The 25,053-nt window shown below is 41.0% G+C and overlaps 1 protein-coding gene across 3 annotated transcripts in view; it reads right to left on the bottom strand.

The window, feature by feature from the left end:
- Positions 1 to 1,454: 1,454 nt before the first annotated feature.
- The window catches only part of ctnna2 (catenin (cadherin-associated protein), alpha 2), a 373,639-nt gene continuing 350,040 nt past the window's right edge, over positions 1,455 to 25,053 (bottom strand). For all 3 annotated transcript variants that reach the window (XM_061772273.1, XM_061772274.1, XM_061772276.1), the window contains 4 exons: positions 22,486 to 22,667; positions 20,759 to 20,864; positions 4,939 to 5,073; positions 1,455 to 2,476 (listed from right to left, as the gene is read on the bottom strand). In XM_061772273.1, the coding sequence (XP_061628257.1) occupies positions 2,189 to 2,476; positions 4,939 to 5,073; positions 20,759 to 20,864; positions 22,486 to 22,667 (711 nt within the window). In that variant the 3' untranslated portion in view covers positions 1,455 to 2,188. The remainder of the gene's footprint in view (positions 2,477 to 4,938; positions 5,074 to 20,758; positions 20,865 to 22,485; positions 22,668 to 25,053) is intronic.

Raw genomic sequence — 25,053 nt, 5'->3', positions numbered from 1 at the left:
ACATGTAAATATTTGTACATTTAAGAGCCATCGGCGAAATGATATGATGGGAGTCATACGAGGAGCATGCCTTTTGAGTTTGAAGTTTGAAGATCTTCATCTCAAAGCCACATTTCAACCAAACAGTACCGTTCACTTGAGTTCACCACCGCATGGTTGAGTAAATCCTGATCAGGCTGAGCTATGTAAACTGTGTGACACGATAGCAGTAAAATAGCATGTAACTCTTCAATGAATTAACAGGTGTCCACTGATCTTTAAATGTCTTCAATTTGATTTTCCACAATTAAGGCCTTAATTATCCCTAAAAATGACACTTGATCCTTTAATCCACCATTCAAAAGTCAAGATACCACAGACTCAATTAACATCCCTGCTTTATCTGCTTTGCCCTGTCATGTATTGCACAAATGTGTAATTACAGTTTTTGCAGTAACCATCATCAGCATTATGGGTATTATTGTATGTTAATGTGCACCTGCAATATTTGATATAGCAAGTCCAAAAACGTGCAGAAAACCAAGAAGCTGTAACATGGGGAAGAGAAATAAGCAAGTGAAATAAACAAGCATATCAGCGACACACACGCCTCTCTCATTGGGCCTCATTTGCGGAATATTCTTGAGAAAAAAAAAATGTGTTGTTCAGTCCCTCTTAGCCTCTTCTATGAACAAAAGTAAGATGTCTTACACGCATTATTGGAGAATCAGATTTGTTTGTTTTACTATGCGTGCGCCTAACCTAACCACTCCCCGTGACCCTAACAGGGAACAGCGGTATAGAAAATGGATGGCCAGTTGGATACCCAAACCACTTTGGAAAAATAAACTGTAGAATATTTGTGTCAAAATGTGATGCATGTACCTTTGGTGTATTTCGATGCCAACTTTTGCGATGCTCATGTTGCTAGTAACACACCGTTTGAGTTTGTCATAAAACAGTGGATCCCAAAATGAGTGTGAGGTAACATTTCAGGGAGTGAGAAGAGTTAGGATTGCGTTATGCTACTTTCAGTATTTCTTCACCCTATCTTTCTTGTTAATTATTTTTCCTCTGGGGGGGAAAAAGCCCATTTGAAGTGGATAACAGCGAAAACCCACTCTCAATACTCTTAATTGAACTTATGGAGCAGCCAATTTTGGTCAGTGTCTCCGATAACACACTTTAAACCTGAGCATTAGTCTGTAACACTGAGGCCAACTCCTGTTTAACAGTCTCGTCTCTTGATTTAATAGTAGCTGGTGCTTTCCTTTTTGTTTGTTCTTGGATTTGCAAAATAAAATAAAAAAATAAAAATCAGAATAACTGCAGAGATTGAATTATTTTGTGACAGGAAACTACCCATTTCCAGTGAAGTGTGCAACGCAGCAACAAACAGTATGCTGGGTGATGCAGCTTGGAAGTGTTGTGTTCTGTAAATGGAATACTAATAAATAAACATGAACCTTTGAGGGCAAAGTTGAGGGATTTATTAGCGATAAAGGAAGCGTATGCATGGATTTTCGGAGCAAACCACAACTAGTCAAACCACTCGGTTTAATATTTATACGCTACACAACTTTCAATCAAGGTTATCATAGTTAGTGATGTCATCATTAAATATTTTTTTTAAAAAAAGGCAACAATTAGATAACGTGCTTTGGATTAAACACTGTAGAAGGGACAAGGGAACTACTTAGATGCTGACATTTCTGGGTATCTTAAACAAGTTATTATTCCTACTACAACTGGTTACATTTCAAGTTGAAAAAAAACAAGAAAAAAAAAAAGAGGTACCGACCCCAAGAGTCTCTTCTCTACAGCACAATCCAGGATTTCCGTCCAGACTTTTTAAATGTGTATACAAGCAGTCAGTCGGCACCATGTTAATAATAGGAGTACAATATCAACTGCCATCATTTTTTAAAAACCTCTTCCTGATATGTATTCTTAATAATTCCATACTTTTATCACAGTTTGGCTTTCACATGTTAAGCTACAATCAGATTGATAAATAGAGTTACTTGTGTGTGTGTGTGTGTGTGTGTGTGTGTGTGTGCTAAGAGACCCACAGTCTTCACAGGAGCCCGAGTGTGGCAGTTGAATATGTACTGTCATCCTCCTGAGGTGTAAAAGAGTACACACGCAGGGAAAACAGGTGGGTTAACATAATGTAAATCTTTTCTTGGGTGTTTTCCTTCTTCTCTTTTTAGAATGAGTCCATGGCCTTGAATTCGCTGAGGGCTTGGACAGGGGAGATGTGTTTCTTCTGAGAGCCACGTCGCACGCGAGTCTGGCACTCCTCCGGCTTCTCCCTTTTCACGAGCGGCTTCTTCTCCGGAGCCTTCATGCGCCAGGACACCACGGGTGAGTTGACGGCGGCCGTCCCGTACACCTTCTGGTACTTGGTGGAGGCCACGTATGAGGCTTTGACCGTCAGCACCACGGCGTTCATGAGGTTCTTGGCAGCCTGGATGAGGGAGGTGGCGCTATCCAGCTGCAAGAGAAAAACACTTAAGGTCAAGTCTAATGAGTCAGTTCTTCGGGACGTTGGCTCGTTTTGAGCATGAGGAAGTATTAACGCTGCTAGGTGGAAGATCTTCGCCGCAACTGTCAATTAAGTTGGATAAAACCAAGTGCTCGTTATATGACGTCTTCCTTTTGAGGCTCCTAATGAGCGGAGGCAGGGTCAGGTGTACTGTTTCCGTCTGTTTTGTTTGGCTGACATTTAAGGGTCACCGGCCAGTGGGCCTCCTTGGACCACATGCAGGGACAAGTCAACTGTTTAGTTTTAATGAGTGTGGATTCCAGTCAACCACCATGAAAAGGTTCAAATCTCAGCAGGACGCGCACATCCCACGAGATAAACATGTATATGAAAGTCCAAAGAGATAATGACGAGGGTGCAGGGAAACCCAAAGATCAGCAGATGAGTCTCTCTTAATCGAATTAGACCCAAAAAAAAAATCATTGTTGACAACTGAAACAAAGTTATGTTGTGACAAGAATGAATTAATAAACTGATTTGATTGCAGACTTGGGCAAAGTATGGCCCAATATATATATATATATATATATATATATATATATATATAGAGCGAGCAGTTTAAGGATGTTTTCTTTTGTCATGCATTTTTCGTTGATTTAATTGTTAGTAAAAACAAACAAAAGGATTACATGCAAAAAGATGATATTAGAACATGCGATGTGATTTATTAAACCTGAGATGATTTGCTAGCTTTGTTTTTAATACCGTGTCTGAAAAGCAGGTGCAAACTGTACAGCTCTGTATAACCATGGCAAGGATAGACAAAACGAGAAACGACAAGGAGAATGGACCTTTTCTGCTTCTGTAAATGTTTTTGGAATGCCAGAAATAAAAATTATTGTGACACATTGTCTTTTCAGCAATTAAATGTTGATGCTTCTGATAGCTCTACTGCTGTGTTCACACCCGACGTGAATTGGACCAATCATGCGACGTGATTACATATAAGGTCAATGCAGTTCACGTGAATGGGCGTGAATCCATGGCGGGCGGCGCGTATGACGCGTTTGAAGCGACGCGAGTGGTGCGAACACACGAATATTCGGCTCCTTTGCCCATTTGCTTGCCGTTGGCAGATTTGAACTACAAGCCACAAATCGCCATCGAGAATGGTGAGGACAGGGCCAGCCAGGGAGAGGGCACGTGCCACTGGCCACCGTGGTCGCTCAAAGTGCTTTGTACGCGGCCGCTAGTCGCAGGCTGGCGCGGCTGGAAAGGGGAGTAATCTAAGGGAAAAAACAAAACAATAATAAGAAATAAAAAGGAACCAACCGGCACCTATGTAGATGAAAACACTCATCCATAAAATCCAAACTATTGGGGTGATTGTTCTGATATTTTCAGAGTTGGAAGTGGGCATAAGTAGAGATGTTCACATAAATTTCGGTCATGATTGATAGTGGTTTTCGCCAGATGTGAGAGTTGGGGGCCGGCGGGCTAGGAAGGGCAGTAATTTAAGGAAAGGTGAAAGAAAAAAAAGGCACACCGCCTTCAGATACAAGCACGGCGAAAAACCCCTCCTGAGGACCGAGGTTGGAGGAGCATTAAATGTGACACAAATGAAGTGAATGCATGTTCAGTGTGTATAAATACTCCAGCAATCAAACTCGTGCGAGGGACGCGGTGACACGAGACAAAATGAATTTTCGCATCAGGTGCGAACGTAGATAAGGTTTGACTTGGAGCCAGTCACAAGAAGGAGTCATGCCATAACAAAACTGCTTTGAACTCTACATTTCCTTGCGTCTGGGTCATTTCAGATCACTGTGACAATCGGTGTTGGCCTCTCCCAGAGGAGCGATAGATTTATTTTCTGTAACTCATTAATATGTTTGTTTGGCTCTTCTGTTAACACTTCCAATTCCATGAATTCAAAACTCCTTTTGCGCTTGCGGGGATCTGCCAAATTTTCCAAGGTGAAAACCATAAAGGCTACACAAAGTGCAAAACCCTCTTTTTAATAAGGCGGTCTTCACCACTTTTACACCTGTTGTCAACAGTGAGAGAGCGAACATGCAATTTACCATCTGCTAATTGGGATTTTAGTAGATCAGGCCCTATGTCATTAAAATGCACAGTTTGCTAATATGTGCTGATTTGTTTTAAAATTGTTCTTTAGTGATAAATTGTTAACATGCTAAAGCAAAACAGGCTAATTGAACACAAGTTGAACAATGATAACAGAGTTCATGATATAAAACGCCTCCCACACATTTGATCGAGTATTATTCGATGAAATTGGCTCAGAAACAACTGCATCAGTATTCATTCGCAAGAGCTATCGCTTTGGTCCTCTAACCTTCACTGTGACCTTGACCTGAATGTAGTGGGAGGGCTGCAGCACAGCGTATAAAACACTGCTTAAGTGTAGTGATGGCCCAAAGGTGGCACTGAGGAGTAGGCATACTTACCCCAGACACAATGAGCTCCCCGCCCAGGTTCTGCACTTCAGCTTTCACTTTGCTGCATATATTGAGCTGATGACAGTACAGTGCGATCCTCTGTAGGTAGGCAAGGAGATCTTGTTTGCAGGCTGAGTCAGGACACTGGATAGTAAAAAGAAAAAAATAATAATAGTCACGAGTTGCCGCTGGCTTGTTACATAGCAGGCACGTGTGGGATGAAATGCTTTCCATTGAGGGGAAACTCTTCTCTGACTTGTTCTGTGCACCACAGTGTTGACATTGCATTTTGGTCGTGCAAACAATGCGGCTGGGATTGAGGTTACTTAAAACGTCATATTGCCAACATGGAGCCTATCATATGTTAAATGTGCAGCAGGCTAAAGTCCTGTTGACATCATGCCACTGTTCAGTCACTCTGTCAATGACTATTAAAGTTAGCAGGAGAACTTTGACCTTGCCGTGAACCTGATCATGACCTGAAATGTTGTCCACATGACGCTTTCATCAGTAAAAAGCTAAAAGGCTAAAGAATGTGTCAATATCAAGTGTTTTTGTGCAATATTTGGGTACGTCATTTAAAAGCAATCTCTGCAGAATCAAACAAAGGAAGCATCATATCTTGCCTCACTTGTAAAGGGAACTGATTTATGCGTGTGCTTTATGATTTAAAATTAGGTTACATATTTATATGCTATATACCGTATGGTTTTGTATGTATTGGGCAGATGGCTAATCCGTATGGCTGTCAAAAATGATTAAGGCCAGAATACATTAAACACAAATTGGCTAATTGACAGAACGTAATCTATATATATTATAACCTAATAACATTTTAAACCCATTTTAAAACAGCATCTTTTTTTTTCTTTTTTTAATCTCCGGAAATATAAGTTTAATTGTTTCCATGTTGTGTCCAATTGAAAGCAGCAAACTATTCAGACAAAAACAGCAGGGCTTCATCATTTTGCCAATGATAACTCGGCAGTACACCACACTGAGGGAAGTCAAGATGATGTTGATGCCAGGCAGTTTGTTTCTGTGGCGGCGTGATGAAGGACAGCTTCGGAGGAAATTGGAGTTCTGCTGCAGCGAGACAAAGAATCATAAAATACTGATTCCTGCTGATTCTGATGAACAACAGTCTGCACCTACAAGGCTCGGTAGCGATATTACCGGTGGTAAGTCTCGCCACATTAAGTCCTGTGACTATGAATAAAGATGAGAGAGCAACTGGTGCAACAGCTGGCCGCCTGTTTCTGTAGCAACGATGTGTCTACAGCTTTAAAAAGTAAATACTTTTTAGCACATTTAATGAACATCTAAGCGGCACACATTTGCTTCATCGTTTTATCACCTTACAATGTTTGAGCATATGTTATTCTTTGGGTTAATAAATACAATCTAGGTAAGTATTCAGCAGTCCTCCAACAAACATGTCCGTCTGACTTGTTTGATTGAAAATAATGATGAGCAAAGCCATACTGTTACAATCCGGCTCCTTCTATTGGTCACTGCACCACAAGTGGACTGTAACAATGAAAAGTCGATTTATTTATTTATTTATTTTTTTCTACATGCAGCTTTGTCTTGATTCAGATATCAATATTTAAAGGCCTCTTGGTCCTTCGTCCACAAAGTTTGATGGAAATTGGTTGGATAGTTTTTTGTGCAATCTTGCCAACTCCTTTTGGTGGAGGTTAATATACCTGTACATTTTGACCAGCAGCAAAGAATCTGAAAATAACCACATCAGGTCTTCAGCTATCACACAGTTTGCAAATATTACTTGATCTCTATTCTGGAATTCTTCCAGAGTCTTGGCCAACTAAGCCCCTGGTGAGTTTTGAACTGCATCAGCTACTCCAACACTGTGAGCATAACTGGGAAACAAGAGCCTACTTTTAGACATTTAATATTAAACAGGCCTAACTAGAGCATTCAGAAGCACTGTGTGGGGAAAGGCACAGCTTAGCTTGTGGGCTCGGGCAGTCGGGGAAGGAAAACATATCGCTGTGATGTGAGTACACCCCCACCAGTACAGTTTCCTGCCCACTCACTTTGAGCATTATCAAATGAACATGCTTGAGTCCTTCATTCAAAGTGCACTATACGATGAAAAACACAGTTGTTTTTTTTTAAACCTACAAGTGTCGTTTGACGTAATGGTTTATGTTGTTTGCAGCAAAGACTACTTTGAGAGCAGTCAAGCAAGGGGCTGCCAGGAGCTTCCTGCAAGTGTCTGAATGTAGCCGGGAGTGCAGCTGAATCTCATAGAGCAGTCAGTGAGGCACAAGGAAGCATCTCCTTGGGCGTGATCACTGGTAACTGCACTTAACACTACTGGCACATGAACACTTCAACACATACATATTGCTGCCTCAGGCCTGTTTGACGCACACATGACACAATTGTTCCCGTTTGTACTGTTGACTTACAGTCCATTTTTACCACAGGCTGCCTGTCGAAATAAACACTATGGCTCATTGACTTACCAGGCACTCTTTGTTAGTGCGGTAAGTTGCTTTCTCATCAGACTTTGCCTCTCTGAATGTTTTAGAATTATTGAGTTTGTTTCAGGCTAGAGGCATCAGTTATGTTCCTTTTGTAATTATATTTTTGTGTAATATAATGAACCGAAAACAAAAAAAATGTGTTCCTGGTGGATAATTCAGGAGTATGGTGTGAACTCTGGTGTCCAAACGACTGAATCTTCCGTGTGTCCTTCCTCTTCTTTTCCATTGTAATTATAATACGTACACATACGTACTCTTATTTATATTTCATGTCAAAAAAGCATTAACACAAAATCAGCATAGCTGTTAAAGACAAATTGAGTGTATTTGAAATGAAAGCAGAGTGACAGAAAATATGCCTTCCAGCTGACTGGACCACTGCAGTGATGTTAAGCTGTCACCTTCTTTCGTCAACAAAGCAAGATGTTTTTGAATTTGGACATCCAGTATCTGAGACGAAATAAATACTGTATGGCTGCTAAGTTATATACAATACAAATTTTTTTTCTAGTGGAGGTCCGTGTAAGATTTTAGTTTCAGTGACTAAGCAGACATTATATGTTTATTTTTGTCCTTTCTTGCTATGTATCCTCATCTGTTACAGTGACACATTTAGGGATGACCATATTGCTCAACCAATGAATGACCAGCAGTGGTTTACTTTACCCATATACAACCCCAATTCCAATGAAGTTGGGACATTGTGTTAAACATAAATAAAAACAGAATACAATGATTTGCAAATCATCTTCAACCTATATTTAAGCCACAGTCTGCAGTCCAGACCTGTCTCCCATTGCAAATGTGTGGAGCATTATGAAGCGTAAAATACGACAACAGAGACCCCGGACTGTTGAACAGCTGAAGCTGTACATCAAGCAAGAATGGGAAAGAATTCCACCTACAAAGCTTCAACAATTAGTGTCCAAAACGTTTATTGAATGTTGTTAATATAAAAGGTGATGTACCACAGTGGTAAACATGACCCTGTCCCAGCTTTTCGGAACATTAAATATCTTGTCTTTGTAGTGTATTCAATGAAATATAGGTTGAACATGATTTGCAATTCATTGTATTCTGTTTTTATTTATGTTTAACACAACGTCCCAACTTCATTGGAATTGGGGTTGTAGTATAGTGTCGATACAGTGACCGGTACAAGAAATATCTCGTACCTAGCAGAGATGGGGACTTGCGTTATTGAATTGGACTCACTGTTTGATGACTTGTGACTTGACTAGACGAAAACTAAAAGCCTTGAGAATTGACTTGGACTTGAGAGTTATAGACTCGGGACTTGACTTGAGACATGATGACTTGAAAGAGTTTATTGTTGTTCATTTTATATGTTCTGTACCATCTAAAATTAATTGGTTACAGTATGCAAGTGCACGCTGAATGGTTTCATGATTTAAGGATTAGCCTGACATTCAGTCAAACCCCTCCCTCACCACGGAGAAGCATGCCCTCTCATATCAGACCAGCGACACAACCACTGGAGGGAGAGGGGTGCGGACGTTTTGCAATAAAAACTACAAGTGTTATGTAAAATGGACAGCCAGACTAAAAGATGTCCAGTAAATAGCTGTAGATTCTTAACCTGTTCCAAAACACATTCAATAGCTTGCTCACATTAGCTAGATATGATCCAAAGTTCAGGGTTGCTGACGTTCAGTCATGACTCTCGAGTAACACGTAAACATGATTTGAAATAGTTAACATTTGAGCAGTTGCAGTGGAAATGGTTTTAAATCGGGGCAGATTTCAATTAAAAACAGTATAGAACATGGAAAAAATAGCTAACTTATAGCTAAAATCCACAACATTTTTTTTCTTTTTTGTTTTAAATATTTTCACCCCAGCCAATACTAGAGGAGATGACAAAATGCTGATTAAGCCTGTCAGCTCCTCGAACATCTTGCTTTATTCTTCATTAGTTAATTTTTTTATATTTAGTGAATGCCCAATTCATTTCCCGCGCTGGCCCAGTTGGTGGCCCCCCAAAAATGACGTAGAAGAAAATGACGGCAGTAAGGCATTTTGCCGAGCAAGGGGCGAAGTGCAGTTGTAAAACGTTTCGGTAGCATAAAATAGTCCTACAATGAAATAGTCATACAATAATTACTGTGTAAACGAAAACAATAAAAATTGCCGCAAATGAACAACACCTATCTCTTTTCGAGGAGCCGTTGGCTGCCAGCACCGGTGTGGGTGGTCACATGGTCACAACCCAGCATTCCTCTCACCCTTGCTGATCTGTTTGTATTGCTTTTGTTGATCTAATTTCTTTTAACATTTGTGTTAACTTAAGTTAACTTGCTAATGACGCAGCGATGTAGTTTGCGAGAACTGGTATCCACTTGATTATAACTTTGAGTGTTGTAACGCTGCTGCCGCTTCACCACCTGTCGTGACGTGGAGAGGTTCTCCCAGCCAGCTGCCGCGACTCCCTGAGTCAATACAGTATGTTAAAAGATGCTTGCTTATTTGAACGGCAGGTAAGTGGCACAAACGTACGTACGTATGCCGCCCGTGTACATGTTGGCCACAGGCTTCCCTTTTTTATCCACAGGTACATTATAAATATAGTTAATTATTATTGTAAAAGGCGGCACGGTGGACGACTGGTTAGAGCGTCAGCCTCACAGTTCTGAGGTGCGGGGTTCAATCCCCGTCCCCGCCTGTGTGGAGTTTGCATGTTCTCCCCGTGCCTGCGTGGGTTTTCTCCGGGCACTCCGGTTTCCTCCCACATCCCAAAAACATGCATGAATTGGAGACCCGTAGGCATGACTGTGAGTGCGAATGGTTGTTTGTTTCTATGTGCCCTGCGATTGGCTGGCAACCAGTTCAGGGTGTACCCCGCCTCCTGCCCGATGACAGCTGGGATAGGCTCCAGCACGCCCGCGACCCTAGTGAGGAGAAGCGGCTCAGAAAATGGATGGATGGATTATTGTAAAACACAATAATACGTTGACTTTCTAAATGTACGTTATTTGAATGGTTTAAGGGGCATCCAAAAATGTATGTGTATGTCTCCACATTAATAGGTACTGTAACACTGTAGTGGTTAGACAACGTAATCGTACACTGGATATTGAACTATTGACAGTTTCGATCATCTGTTTTATTTACCTCGCTAGTTTCAACAGCTATACTATACACTACTTTGGTGTATATTCATCCACGAGGAGTTAGGAGAGGAGCAGACGGGGACAGTTGGACTCGGCACAGCCTACGTCATATCGAAGCGATTTGTTGTAATGCTGAATTCCAGCAGTAGGGGGCGCCACAACTCACAGATAATAGCGAGATAATAGAAAATTAAAGTACATGGTCTAAATTAGGGCGGCACGGTGGGCGACTGGTTAGAGCGTCAGCCTCACAGTTCTGAGGTGCGGGGTTCAATCCCCGTCCCCGCCTGTGCGGAGTTTGCATGTTCTCCCTGTGCCTGCGTGGGTTTTCTCCGGGCACTCCGGTTTCCTCCCACATCCCAAAAACATGCATGAATTGGAGACTCTAAATTGCCCGTAGGCATGACTGTGAGTGCGAATGGTTGTTAGTTTCTATGTGCCCTGCGATTGGCTGGCAACCAGTTCAGGGTGTACCCCGCCTCCTGCCCGATGACAGCTGGGATAGGCTCCAGCACGCCTGCGACCCTAGTGAGGAGAAGCGGCTCAGAAAATGGATGGATGGATGGTCTAAATTAGCTTTTAAAATGAGGTAAGTTTTAAGTTAAAAACATTAAATGGTATAAATATGGTTTTAAAAGTAAATTAATGAGTAAACATTTTAAGAAAGCTCATCCAAAAAACATTCAGATCACATTTTGCATGTGAAACAATTTGTAAAAAGGAAAAGAATTGAGATATGCAAACAGATGTTGCCATTTTGTCAGGTTTTTTTTTAAAGGAAGAAATAATAATAAATTGAAAAAAAGTCAAAATCCAATTTTGATCAAAATTATGATATTACTATTATTATTGTATACCTACATGATAATTATTGAAGTAGTATTAGAGAACCTACTGTATGTCTGTTAGGGAAGGCGCAAATATCATATGATTAAAAAGAATTGCTGTTTAATTCCAGTCACCTCTCCCAAAAAATAAACGCATGGTAATGCAGCCTCAGTCTGAAAAAGGTGCTCTCACTGAATGAAATGCAATATGAAATACTGAATGTGAAAATAGGCGGAAAATGAAGCATTTCAAAGGTAAAATGGGTTGAGGTGCCTCAAGTTTTTTCTATGTCAAGTGCAGTGCTTAAATGACTGTGGAAGACCCCCTTGCTTTGGAACACTGCCGACTGCTTCACACATGCTCATCAATAGGCCTGATGTGGAGTCATTGTGACAAGGTTTGTTACTTAAGGGACCTGTCTGAAAGCATTGGAGCTGAATTCTAACTGTCAAGGCCCAGTGCTCCCGACAAGTACAGGTTACACTCAATAATGTGCAAATGCAAAATACATGTCGTCTACATGTGGAATAAAGAAGTAAGTAAGTAATCAAAGTTATGTTGTTGGTTACATAATCACATGAACGCGATAAAATGGAACAGTGGTGGCTTTAACTGCAATAACCTTTTTTTTTTTTCTTGAGATGGCAATTTTTTTTTTCCATGTAGGAAATGGAATGAGGTAATAAGTTCTTGCAGTCACAGATAGATGGATATTATAAATGTATGTTCTGATTGACAGTTTAACGATACACATTTAAAGGTAGGAGCACAATTAAAAATAATGTTAGGAGACAGATATTTTTGGCTTTTCTCCGGGCACTCCGGTTTCCTCCCACATCCCAAAAACATGCATGAATTGGAGACTCTAAATTGCCCGTAGGCATGACTGTGAGTGCGAATGGTTGTTTATTCCTATGTGCCCTGCGATTGGCTGGCAACCAGTTCAGGGTGTACCCCGCCTCCTGCCCGATGACAGCTGGGATAGGCTCCAGCACGCCCGCGACCCTAGTGAGGAGAAGCGGCTCAGAAAATGGATGGATGGATGGATTTTCAAATCCGTTTCTACCTATATTCAATTGAATACATTACAAAGACAAGATATTTAATGTTTGCACTGATGAACGCTGTTTTTTTTTTTTTTTTTTTTTTGCAAATATTCTCTCATTTTAAATTTGATGCCTGCACATGTTCCAAAAAAGCTGGGTCAGGAGCAATTTAAGACTGGGAAAGTTGAGGAATACTCCAAAAAACATTCCACAGGTGAAAGGGTTCATTGGAAACAGATGAGTGCCATGACTGGATATAAAAATAGCATCTCTAAAAAGCCCACCCGAATGCGGAGGGAGGCTACCCTCTCGTCCACCGGGGTGACCCCAACCTACAGGCGCCAAGCCGGGGGGCAATAAGTATGCCCGCACCTGCTCGGCGCCTCTCACCGTGGGCAGCGTGATATGCTCTGGAAAGCAGGACATTGTGACAAGAGGGGAACAGTGGTGCTTTTCACTCGCATTGCCTCTGGCCAATTGAGTTGCTTGGCACACTCAAAGGCCAATTAAAGGGACATTCATTCTGCTCGGAGCTGACAGCAGGTTTGTTCATAAATAGAATATTAATGATATATTTTTTATCAATTGGTTTTATAGCCGGCACTGGTTAGAGCCTCTGCCTTACAGTTCTGAGGAATGGGGTTCAATCCCCTGCCCCGTCTGTGTGGAGTATGCATGTTGTCCCCCTGCCTGCGTGGGTTTTTTCTGGGCACTCCGGTTTCTTCCCAAATCTCAAAAACATGCATGGTAGGTTAATTGAAGACTCTAAATGTCCGGTAGGTGTGAATGTGAGTGCGAATGTTTGTTTGTTTATATGTGCCCTGTGATTGGCTGGCAACCAGTTCAGGGTGTACCCCACCTCCTGCCCAATGAAAGCTGGGATAGGCTCCAGCACTCCTGCGACCCTTGTAAGGATAGGCGGCTCGGAAAATTTATGGATGGATGGATGGTTTTATAGCCTGTATGTTTTTATTTAGCAATACTGTTCTCAACAGTGTCAATTCAAGCAATGCAGCCACTGTTTATTTCCAACACAAATTATTTACTAAATCCACTGCTGGTAAAAAGAGGACAAAATTTATTATTACCTTAATATAAGACCTACACTGATAAAGCTGCCATGCCTTTACAATGTAACAGCTAAGTATTTTATTCCTACTTATCAAAACTCCATCCAAAATAAATTGGCTCAAACATTCAAATGTCATTTTGTGGCTCTCAGTCATATACTGTTACATGTATATGGTGACCTAAGGATTTAGCTCTAGGTTGGTTCTATGCCAGGGTGAGGCCAACCTGTATGAGCACAAATTGGACCAACAAGCACTGGCATAAGGGGTTAAACCTCTAAAGCTGGCCTGGCCAACCCACGGCTCGCGAGCCTCATGCGGCTCTTTAACTAGTTTCATGCGGCTCTTCAGGAGCTGTCACATGACATGCGTCAAAAATGCTTGGCTGGCGCTGTCATTCACTCCCCCTACAGCTGGATGGCACACTGACCATGTAAGCCTGTTTGAGTGACGTCAAACGAGCGACGAGAGAATCTTTGGTGTGACATAATTTGTGTTGTAAACAATTTCCGTCAAGTTACCTCTTGAAATGGCAGGGAAAAAAAGCACAGCCAAACGAAAATATGAAGAAGAACACAGGACGTTTTTGCCAGAGTGGGAGAGTTTATATTTTTTTTGTTAAACGTAATGGCAAGCCGATCTGCCTTATATGTCACGCAGCATTAGCGCATTTCAAAGCTTCAAATCTTCAGCGTCACTTCAGCTCACTCCACCCTAACATCGAACAGGAATTTCCAAAAGGGACTGAACTTCGCAAGAACAAGTTGGTCGCTTTGAAAAGCAAGGCAGAAAAGCAGGTGCAGTTTTTCAAAAAATTTACAAAACACTCGGAGACAGTAACGCTTGCATCATATCAGCTGGCTTGGAAGCCAGACTGTTTGAAAGCCCCGCTCGTCACAGATGAGGCTGTGGCTGAGTTGGAGATGATCGACCTTTGTGAGGAGGATCAACTGAAAGCTGTTTTAAGGGAAGGGACCGTTGAGTTCTGGAAAAGTGTGCCAATTGAAAAATACCCCAACATCAAACGAGCTGCGCTTAAGATACTGTCCATGTTTTGGTCAACGTGTTTTCTACCCTGAAAACATGTGAAATCAAAGCATCGATCTGTTCTGACTGACACTCATTTGAAATAATTGCTTAGAGTGGCAACAACAGAATACAAGCCAGATTTGAAGAGGTTTGTTCAAGATAAGGAATGCCAGAAGTCTCACTAAGCAGCATAGTAAGAGAAAGATCTTATTGAAAATTATTCTATTATTGTTTGTGGACTTGCTTGAACTGAGAGTTTGTGTGTGAGAGACAGTGCACACAATGTTAACTGTTGAAAATTACTGATATTATCATGTTGGTGTGGTTATTTTCATTAGATCTGGCTGAGCAGAGGTCTGTGTATGCGTGCATACATGATTAAAAGATGATGTTCATGTGTACCCGTGTATGTGGCTCTTTGCAGTAACACATAAAAAAAAGTGGCTCTTAGTCTCTGACTAGTTGGCCACCCCTGCTCTAAAGATTGCTCAGTTCTAGATCTCAAGATGTTATTGGGGCCAGTGTCACTGCATGAAATATTACCGACCAGACTTTAGCAGCGTTGATATTGTGAGGTTTATTTGATTGAGGAAGAGTTCAGTCTTGAAGTAAGTCTCCCTCCTGAAATGTTTTAGTTTATTCCCCATCATATCTTCAAAGAGTCTCATGATCACATCCATGGTGATGCAAATGACACTCTGCTATATATTTCAGGGCTAACTCAGGTGCAATGTTTACACTTAACAAAAATATAAAGTCACCAGGAATGCAGGACACAGCAGGTGAGCCTGGGAGACACCACCTCATCTACATGCACCACCAGTGCCGGGGTGCCCCAAACATGTGTCCTCTCGCCGCTGCTCTTCTCTCTCTACACGAATGACTGCACCTCCACGCACCCGGCTGTCAAAGTTCTGAAGTTTCCAGGCGACAACATGGTCATCGGCCTAATCAAAGACGGTGACGAGTCTGCTGGAGCTGTGGTTCGGCTGACACAACCTGGAGCTGAACACGCTCAAGACTGTAGAAATGATCGTGGACTTCAGGAGGCATCATTCGCCACAGCTGCCACTCACGCTGTCCAACTGCCCTGTGTCAACCGTCAAGACCTTCAAGTTCCTGGGAATTACAGTCTCTCAGGACCTGAAGTGGGCGATCAACATCAACTCCGTCCTCAAAAAGGCCCAGCAGAGGATGTACTTCCTGCGGCTTCTGAGGAAGCACGGCCTGCCACAGGAGGTGCTGAGGCAGACCTACACAGCGGTCATCGAATCAGTCCTGTGTTCTTCCATCACAATCTGGATTGGTGCTGCTACAAAAAAGGACAAACTCCGACTGCAACGGACAATCAAAACTGCTAAAAAGATTGTCGGTACCCCCCTACCCACCCTTGAGGACTTGTATGCTGCAAAAGCATGCACAATCGTCTTGGACCCTCCAAATCCTGGTCACCACCTCTTCCAGCTCCTTCCCTCAGGGAGGCGGTATCGAACAATGCAAACTATAACTAATAGAAATTCCAACAGCTTCTTCCCTCTTGCCATTAACTTCTTAAACAGTTAACTGCAGTTAATTCCATTGTAACATGCTGCCAATTTTGTCTTGAGAATGTTGTCACATCTTTGTCGGGCCAATTATACATTATTCGTGCACTCACTGTAGTAGTCTCGCCACACTACACTACTTGCATACCTGTTGTTGACCAATACTGGCCACTCATGTGCTTGAGAAGTATCTGCAGCATTTGCACAACTGACACTGTTCCAGATTATCACACTACTAGTCACTTTCAACTGCATACATTGCTTGAAGTCTCTTCAGCATTTGCACAATGGTCACTGTACCAGACCATAGTTCTATTAGTCATTTCAAACTGCTCTAAATTGCTAGAAGACTCTGCATCATTTGCACTATTGTAAAAAAAATAAAATAAAAATGTATCAGCATTACCACATTACTGGTTACCTTTTATTGCTCAGTGACTGTGTTTTTATGTTTATGTCTCAAAAGTGTTCTCTGTCAATTGACTGTCTGTTGTCGTAATAGAGCGGCTCCAACTACCGGAGACAAATTTCTTGTGTGTTTTTGACATACTTGTCAAATAAAGAGGATTGTACAGTTGTACAGACGGTTCCACGACCCCTGTCCTGCATGCTTCCCCTCCTATACAAAATACCTATTGCTCTCAAATATTGTTCATCTGCCTAAATCTATGGTGATTGTGTCAGATTGTTGATTGTGGTCTGTGAAATGTTGGTCTTCTCTTTAATGGCTGTGTGGAGTTGCTGGACATTGGCAGAAACCGAAACACGCGGTCCTTGCGTCCTTTACAATAGGTGACATGTCCGTTGAGTATGGTGGCCGTGCAAGATATAGGATGTTTTCAGCTTCCAGGAATTGTGTACAGATCCTTGTAACATGGTTGCATGCATTATCACGCTGCAACATACAGTAAAACTGCAGGCACAAGGGTCACAGGTTTGAGTTCTGCTACAGACAAAAAAATTTAAATGGCAAGTAGTTGTTGGAGAGAGCAAGTCTGCTTGCTGGTTACTGTCGAGATGACCTTGACCAAGGCCTTGCCCTGCCTCCACTGTTCAAGTGGTGCAGCATTGTGTATTTCACTCTGAATCTATGTGTATGGGTGTGATTTGGTTCTTAGAGGTGTGAAAGAAAAAGTATACATCGTAGTGTAAGTTTAATTGGAGTTTGCATGTTCTCCCCGTGCCTGCGTGGGTTTTCTCCGGTAGGTTAATTGACGACTCTAAATTGCCCGTAGGTGTGAATGTGAGTGCGAATGGTTGTTTGTTTATATGTGCCCTGCGATTGGCTGGCAACCAGTTCAGGGTGTACCCCACCTCCTGCCCGTAGATAGCTGGGATGGGCTCCAGCACTCCCGCGACCCTTGTGAGGATAAGCGGCTCAGAAAATGAATGGATGGATGGATTATAATTAGTAAATAAATAAAAATAGAGAACGCTCAAAAGAGAATAGAATAGAATGTACTGTTGTTCATATCTCGGTTTTGTGGTGTAAATTTTCGGTTCAAGTCCTATACATTGACTCTCAAGAAAATCAATCCTGTCTTGTATACAGTATATTGTATTATTATTATACATTGTTTTTATTAATTAGATATATATCTTTGTTTGTCTAGCTATGCCAGTGGTGTTTAGTGACAGGCAGAATAATTAAATGCTCTTCCACTGGATGGTAAAAGTTACAATAAACCTGTGTATCCACCAGTTGTCAGTCATACAAGTCAAGGCTCCCTGAAAACTCAGCTTTGTGTCCAAGCCGGATTATACACTAAGTACATTTGTGACTAAATTGACACAAGATCAGAATTTTAAGATTCATACTTTTTATGATTTCTTTGTCTGGTTGTTACCGTAAGATTTTTGTAATTTAAAATACTGTAGGTGCCTTGGCTCAATAAAGATCACTGAACACTGATCTCCCGTTATTTCTTGTGTATAATGCGGAGCCATGTCTAATGCGCACCCCCAAAGTTGACCTCAAAATTCTGGAAAACCCTTCTACCTATGTATAATGCATTTTTACAATGCATGATTTTGCTTCTACCCATGTGATCAAAACATGAAGTATTATCTGTATTTTGTTAGTTTTTTCAAAGAATTATTCTGAAGTTAAACACCTTACTTGAACACACAACACTTTATTTTATTTATTTGCTCTTATTTTGAAATTCACAGCCCTACTTTTATTTCGTAAATGAGAAAACACACAGTTGTGCTCATATGTTTGATTACCCAGGCAGGATTTGTAAGATGTGTTTCTTCTTTTAAGAAAACATGAAGGACCAGGCGAAACACATTTAATTTTATTTTAATGGGATTCAAATTAAACTGTCAAGCATTTCAGAAAACATTAAACAAAACATAACCATAAAGAAATTAATGACGGTTGTTGTTCAGTCATCAGTCATATTAAAAAACAAAAACAAAGCAATATTTCACAAATTCTTCCTGGGTATGTAAACATATGAGCACAATTGCACATATATGGAGTCATATGTGCCCCTGTCATATTGGAATGAAATGTAGTCTCCACCTTTTTCATAACCTCTAGGTGACATACTAGAATGAAAGTTTACAGCTTTTTCATAACCTCTAGATGCCGGCATACATTGCTAAAATGTGAAAGTCTTTTTCATTTTCTCCTATACCTATGTATAATGCGGACTATTGACTTTTGACAATTTTTGGGGGTTAAAAAATGCGCATTATTCATGAGAAATTACGGTAATCAATCTCCTAAATAAAAGATCAAATTATCAAATGAGTCTTATATGATGCACATAGACTGACATGTTTGTACAAACATAGTGATTTCCAGCGAGTTGTAATCTCTCCAACTCAAGATCTCTGGTTTATGAAATTAATGACTTGTAAATCCTTTTTATGCACCAGAGATTTTGTGTTGGAGAGATAGATTCGATACGCTGGCCTAGCGTTTGTCTGGGATGTTATTTGAGCAATGAAAGGCACTCAAAACAGGTATTTGGTGCCAGTCACCAATCTCTTTAAGTTCCTGGCGAGTGTAGCAAATGTTTGCAGAAGCGAGTGCATAAACAAGGAAGGAAATAGTACAAAAAGGGCACGGAATGGGGGGGCGGTATGCTGCTACAGTGATATTATGAATCCCACTTGACCCTAGTACCCTAGTACGAGGCAAGACGCGCCCCGTTGCAATATGCAAGAGACTGCTTGCATCACTGGAAGAACATGACACAAATGGTGTATCCTGCCTAGTCGACTACTCAAGTGGGAGTCAACGTGACGCCGCAACTATGAGCGCCGCCATCTAGGCTAGGATTAGCGCTATTGTACAATTCGGCTGAATAGTAAATGAGAAAAAAAAAAGAGTTGCGCTTGCCGAACCATCCATCCATCCATTTTCTGAGTCGCTTATCCTCACTAGGGTCGCGGGAGTGCTGGAGCCTATCCCAGCTGTCTTCAGGCAGGAGGCGGGGTACACCCTGGACTGGTTGCCAGCCAATCGCAGGCCACACATAAACAAACAACCATTCACACTCACATTCACTCCTACGGGCAATTTAGAGTTTTACAATCAACCTACCATGCATGTTTTTGGGATGTGGGAGGAAACCGGAGTGCCCGGAGAAAACCCACGCAGGCACGGGGAGAACATGCAAACTCCACCCAGGCGAGGCTGGGGAATGACCCCAGTCCTCAGAACTGTGAGCCAGATGCTCTAACCAGTTGGCCACTGTGCCGCCTTGCCGAACCAAACGGGGAAAAAAAGTATAATTTCATTACTTTGAGGCAAAGCAAAAACTGCTGTCTTGTTTTACTTAGAATATTAAATACAAACCTCAAACTGACTCAATAGATTTCTGTTTTCTCTGACTTACTTTTTTTAACCTTTAGTAAAAAAAAAAAATAAACATCCAAGCAATACTGTGTATTACAGATTAAATTACTTGATTACATTTGCCATGTATTATGCAGGAGCAGCTTTGTTGGCAAAATATCCACTGCACTTGTTCCAGAATATTTTAAAATGTTGATGGTAGCTCAAACATTTGCTTTGCGGTAAATAAAACAAAGCTAGTTCAGTGATCATGAAGCAACAATAATTTCCCCAAGAATTTACTCGCTAAAAGCAGTTGCTATTTTTGTAACAAGAGCTCGCCTTAATTGTTCAGTGAGTCTTGTGCCTAAGTCTATTTTCACTGCTTATTAGAGGTAGATGAAATGAACAACATTATGCATTACCTCCAGTGGTGCCAGCACTTTAACAGCCTTCCCACTTAATTTGTACACACATATACACAATGAACACGCCTATTTATTTTTCCTCCCACCTTCCCTAGGCACAGCACTGATTGATTAGATATTGAAAGTGGTCTGTCAGCATGTTTTAGAGAGGTACTCATCTGATAGTGGATGCAACACCTCAGCTATGAGCTAATTATATTAGAGACATAGCTTGGTTCTGCTGTCTTGCTCTTAGTGTTGGCCCCATTGGGACACAAAGTCATGTAGCAAAGCAGCCCACCACGACAGTCTGGCATGTCAATTCCCACATCAAAGATTACCAATTGCTATGCACACTTACTCCAACTCTATATTTGCTTCACTGACAGCTGTAATGATGTCAGGAGTGGCTTTAAGACTGATGGAAATGATAAAAATGGCAGGCAAACAGAGTTGCACGGCTACCTGATCAGCGACAGCACGGGCCAGTTTGTCCATCCTGGATCCTGCCTCTGCAATCTTTTTGGCTGCATTGATCACATCAGAGGAGTTCTTGAGAGGGCCTTTGCCCCTGGGAGGGAGGGGAAAAAAATGAAATGCAGTTGCAGAGGACATCCAGAGTAAATGCTATGACAAATGTATCTCGCTCCTATGTCTTGTAAGCTTGAGGATATTGAGGATATTGGGAACAAAAACTGCAAGCTTTCAGCAAACATAAGCAACAAGACTTCAGTAAATACTAAAAGATGATCTAATACAAGTCTGTTGTCACAGTCACAGTATAAAGAAACAAAGCATTTCAATAGTACATATTGAGTCCAAAACATTAACCCCACCACAAAATACATTACAATTACAGTGGAGAAGAAAAAAAAAAAGCCTCTAAACGAAGAACTTCAGAATTCAGTCCAGCATCATGCAAGTCGGCATGCAACATGTCAGCAGATCATGTAAGACCTCAGTTAGGTGAATATCAATAGATGTATTTTGCTTGTTTAGTTATTTTGTGGCATGGTCGAAGAAGAGCAACATACACTGGATGTTAAGTCAGGCAAGTGAGTGATGCTACTGAGATGGTCAAGTCAAGAAAATGCTACCATTAGCTAGTTGCTTATAAGCATTGTGAAGGTTAAGGTAGAGTGTTTTATTGTGTTCAAGTTTTACATGAATTGTGGTTAACTTATTTTTCTGATATATGTTTGGAACAATAAAGAGGCATGGTCGACAAGTGGTTAGCACATCCGTTTTACAGTCATCTGGCCTTCCAGTGTGGAGTTTGCATGTTCTCCCTGTGCTTGCATTTGTTTTCTCTGGGTACTCCAGTTTCCTCCCACATTCACAAAACATAAATGCTTGGTTTCATTGAAGAGTAAATTGTCCTTGTGAGTGAAAATGGTTCTTTGTCTATGTTTGTATATATGTGCCCTGTTATTTGCTGGCTACCAGTCCAGGGTGTACTATACCTTTCGCCCGAAGTCAACTGGGATAGGCTCCAGCACACCAGTGACCCTAATGAGGATAAGTGCTATAGGAAATGGATGGATGGAACAATAAAGAATGTTTAAAAAAATTAACGTGTTTAAGCTTCTGGATTGTAACTCAAGCGTTATTCTGTCATCATTCATCATTAAAGATAAGAGAACATTTTATTATTTTGATGTTATTAAAAAAATTTCATGACATTTTAATTCATATTGGCTTTATATACATTTATTTTTTATATTAGACTCATGACGGTAAACCAGTTTCTTTCATCATTTCTATTTGGATTATCTATAGTTCCAATATAACCAATGGGAAATATTTCCACTGTGAAGAAATCTGAGGTCAATCAATGCCTTGTTTGGTATTTCAATCAATGTCCTTTAATTTGAAAAAAGATCATCATTTCGTCTTTAAAAAGTTTGTATTCATCTAACATGTATGGGTTTCAGTAATTCCCCCAAAACAAAAAAATTTGCAGGATTTAAATGTTAATTTTGTAATCTGGATTGAACATAGTCTGTATGTAGAGTATAATGGCTGTATTGCAACTCGCAAGAGCAAGTGGACTTGTTAGAGCCTTCAAGTGCAATGCTTGACACATCAATGTTCGTGGTGAAATGAAAAATCCAAGGGAAGGGAACAATAAGCAAAACCGCGGAGCTGTGAAGGGCTGTTAAATTATATTGCTTTCACCCGTCACTTGTTACCTGGTGAAGTCTGTCATTTCCATCATGATCATACACATCTGCTTGGCAAGCACAATAATATCGTTGCCGTTGTCATCCCATTTGGCCACTTCTGCGTCAAGTTTGCACTTCTCCTGTCTGAAGCTCTCTACCTGCTCGGCAATCTTGGCCTTCTCCTCCTGCGGAAGCTGCGCCATGATGGCCTACAGAAAAAAAACACAATACTTTACACGCAGAAAACAGGTCCTTCTGTAATAATGAATCTGTCTTACACATTGGCTTAGAATGAGGAAAATGCCAGAGGAGAACAATTTAGGTGAAGAGGGGAGATAAGGATAAGGAGCAGAATTCAGGAAATGGGTGAATAGGAAGAGGGATTAGTGAAAAATAAAATAATATCGAGGAAGAATCAGCTGTAGCAGCATTTGTTCCATTTTTATGTTAATAAAGTCTCCCAAAGTCTGTGTTTCATAAAAAAATTAAGTTCTAAACTTTACCTTTAATGATTGGACCTTTTCAAAACCCTTGACATCCTATACCCACAAAGAGCTAATCTGTCTTCTCTTACACTTTTACTCTGCTATGCGGATACATTTGTTCTCCAAGCGGCCTTTAGGGGCAGGTCCAAAATTGCATAAATCTCGTGGCAAGGTCATAGATGCAGTAAGAACCCTGTATTATTTGGGAGGTAAATGTATAATTATCTCACGTATTAAACCAGACGATGAATAATTCATTTTTTTCAACATTATGTCTGGGAGGTGGGAGTACCCTCGTTTCCATTTTTCGATTATATTGACTCAGGAAGCAGAAATAAATTAGTACAGTTCAGAAAAAAAGCTACGCTTGTTTTTGAAACCTTATCTAATATTAATGGTCCTGCAAGATTTTGTATTCTTACTGAAATAGTCACCCTACGTTTAAATTTGATTTCCTCGCAGCAAAGCTGTTGTGTGGGGGTGCCGGGTGAGCTCAGTGAGAAAGTGCATCACTTGGTTCATGACGCCTGCTAGAAGTGTTAGGAAGAAAAACTAAACAAAAAAATAAAAAATAAAAAAAAAAGCAAATGCCTTGTCCGGCAAGTTTTTTCTTTTTCTTTCTTCAAATAAATTCGTGCGAGAAAAAAAACAGAACACAGAAAGATGCATAAAACAGATGCAGCGTCAATGAGCACTGGCCTTGTGATCAGTATGTGTGCACAGTGCTTAGCTTGAAATAAATAAATAAATATAAAAAAAAGACAGAACAGCATAATACAAACAAACAAAATTGAGCCCCTCAAGACCTGTTTGAAGTTCCGCGATTACTGATGCCAAAACACACAAAATCAGTGTGAGTGTGATCCTTTTAAATAGTATGCTGGGTGAGAAAACTGCTCAAATCTACATCATCTTGACATACATTGCATTGCAAGTTGTTTATTGAATGTTATCATTCTACAGATACATACTCCGATTATTTCATCCTTTTCACACATCCCTCAATTAAACCATGTGTTTCTGTCTCAAATCCTAACCACACAACCAGATTTCCTACATTCAAGTTATATAATATTTATTCATATTGAAATCTTAAAATTACAGGCACGTATGTGCTTAAATCGCAGGTGTTCAGTTCCCATAATGAACGTCTTACTTTGTTGCTACTGTGCACTGATCACCCAAAGAGCACTTTTGATTTCACTCTGTTACTCAGATATAAACTATCATTCCTTGACCTTGAAGTTCATACTGTATATATTCAGATTATGAAAATATCAGTCTTGGAAACAAACTTCATTGTAACAGTAACCAGTGCTCAGTCAACACAAAATTTTAAGTAGTTAAAAAGTAGTTAGTGATAGTGATTCACATCGGTTACATTATGGCTCGTGGTGTGGGATTCCCACTCAGTGTCCCATTCAGTGACTCACTAGTCATGTATTATTGTTAGTGATGCAGCAAAATGAAAATTCTTGGCCGAAACCAAAAGCCGAAAATAAGAAACTCAAGTCCGAAAACCGAGAGCCGAAACTCCAAAATAAATTATTATGAGTGCTGCCACCCTGTAGAAATTGAATTCAGGAACAAATTGTTTGAATTTCCCTATTTTTTAAATTATGTCAAAAACATGCCAGCGGGACAGTTATTGCAGTATCTTATGTAATAGGAGGGAATCTGCATAATATTTGGTTGCGCAACATAATCACTAGTCTATAATTGCACTGTTCATAAATTATTCATTTATTCATTCATTTTCCGCCGCTTATCCGAGGTCGAATCACGGGGGCAGCAGCCTCAGCAGGGAAGCCCAGACTTCCCTCTCCCCAGCCACTTCATCCAGCTCCTCCGAGGGGATCTCGAGGCGTTCCTGGGCCAGCCGAGAGACATACTCTTGTCCTGGGTCGTCCCTGAGGTCTCCTCCCAGTGGGATGTACCCGGAAGACCTAACCAGGGAGCTGTCCGGGAGGCATCCTAATCAGATGTCCGAGCCACCTCGTCTGGCTCCTCTCAATGCGGAGGAGCAGCGGCTCAACTCTGAGCCCCTCCCGGATGATCGAGCTTCTCACCCTATCTCTAAGGGTGAGTCCGGACACCCTGCGGAGGAAGC

This window comes from Phyllopteryx taeniolatus, chromosome 4 (assembly GCF_024500385.1).
Source record: "Phyllopteryx taeniolatus isolate TA_2022b chromosome 4, UOR_Ptae_1.2, whole genome shotgun sequence".
Classification (NCBI taxonomy): domain Eukaryota; kingdom Metazoa; phylum Chordata; class Actinopteri; order Syngnathiformes; family Syngnathidae; genus Phyllopteryx; species Phyllopteryx taeniolatus.
The sequence above is the reverse complement of the archived record's forward strand: the minus strand, read 5'-3'. Positions and strand labels throughout refer to the sequence as shown.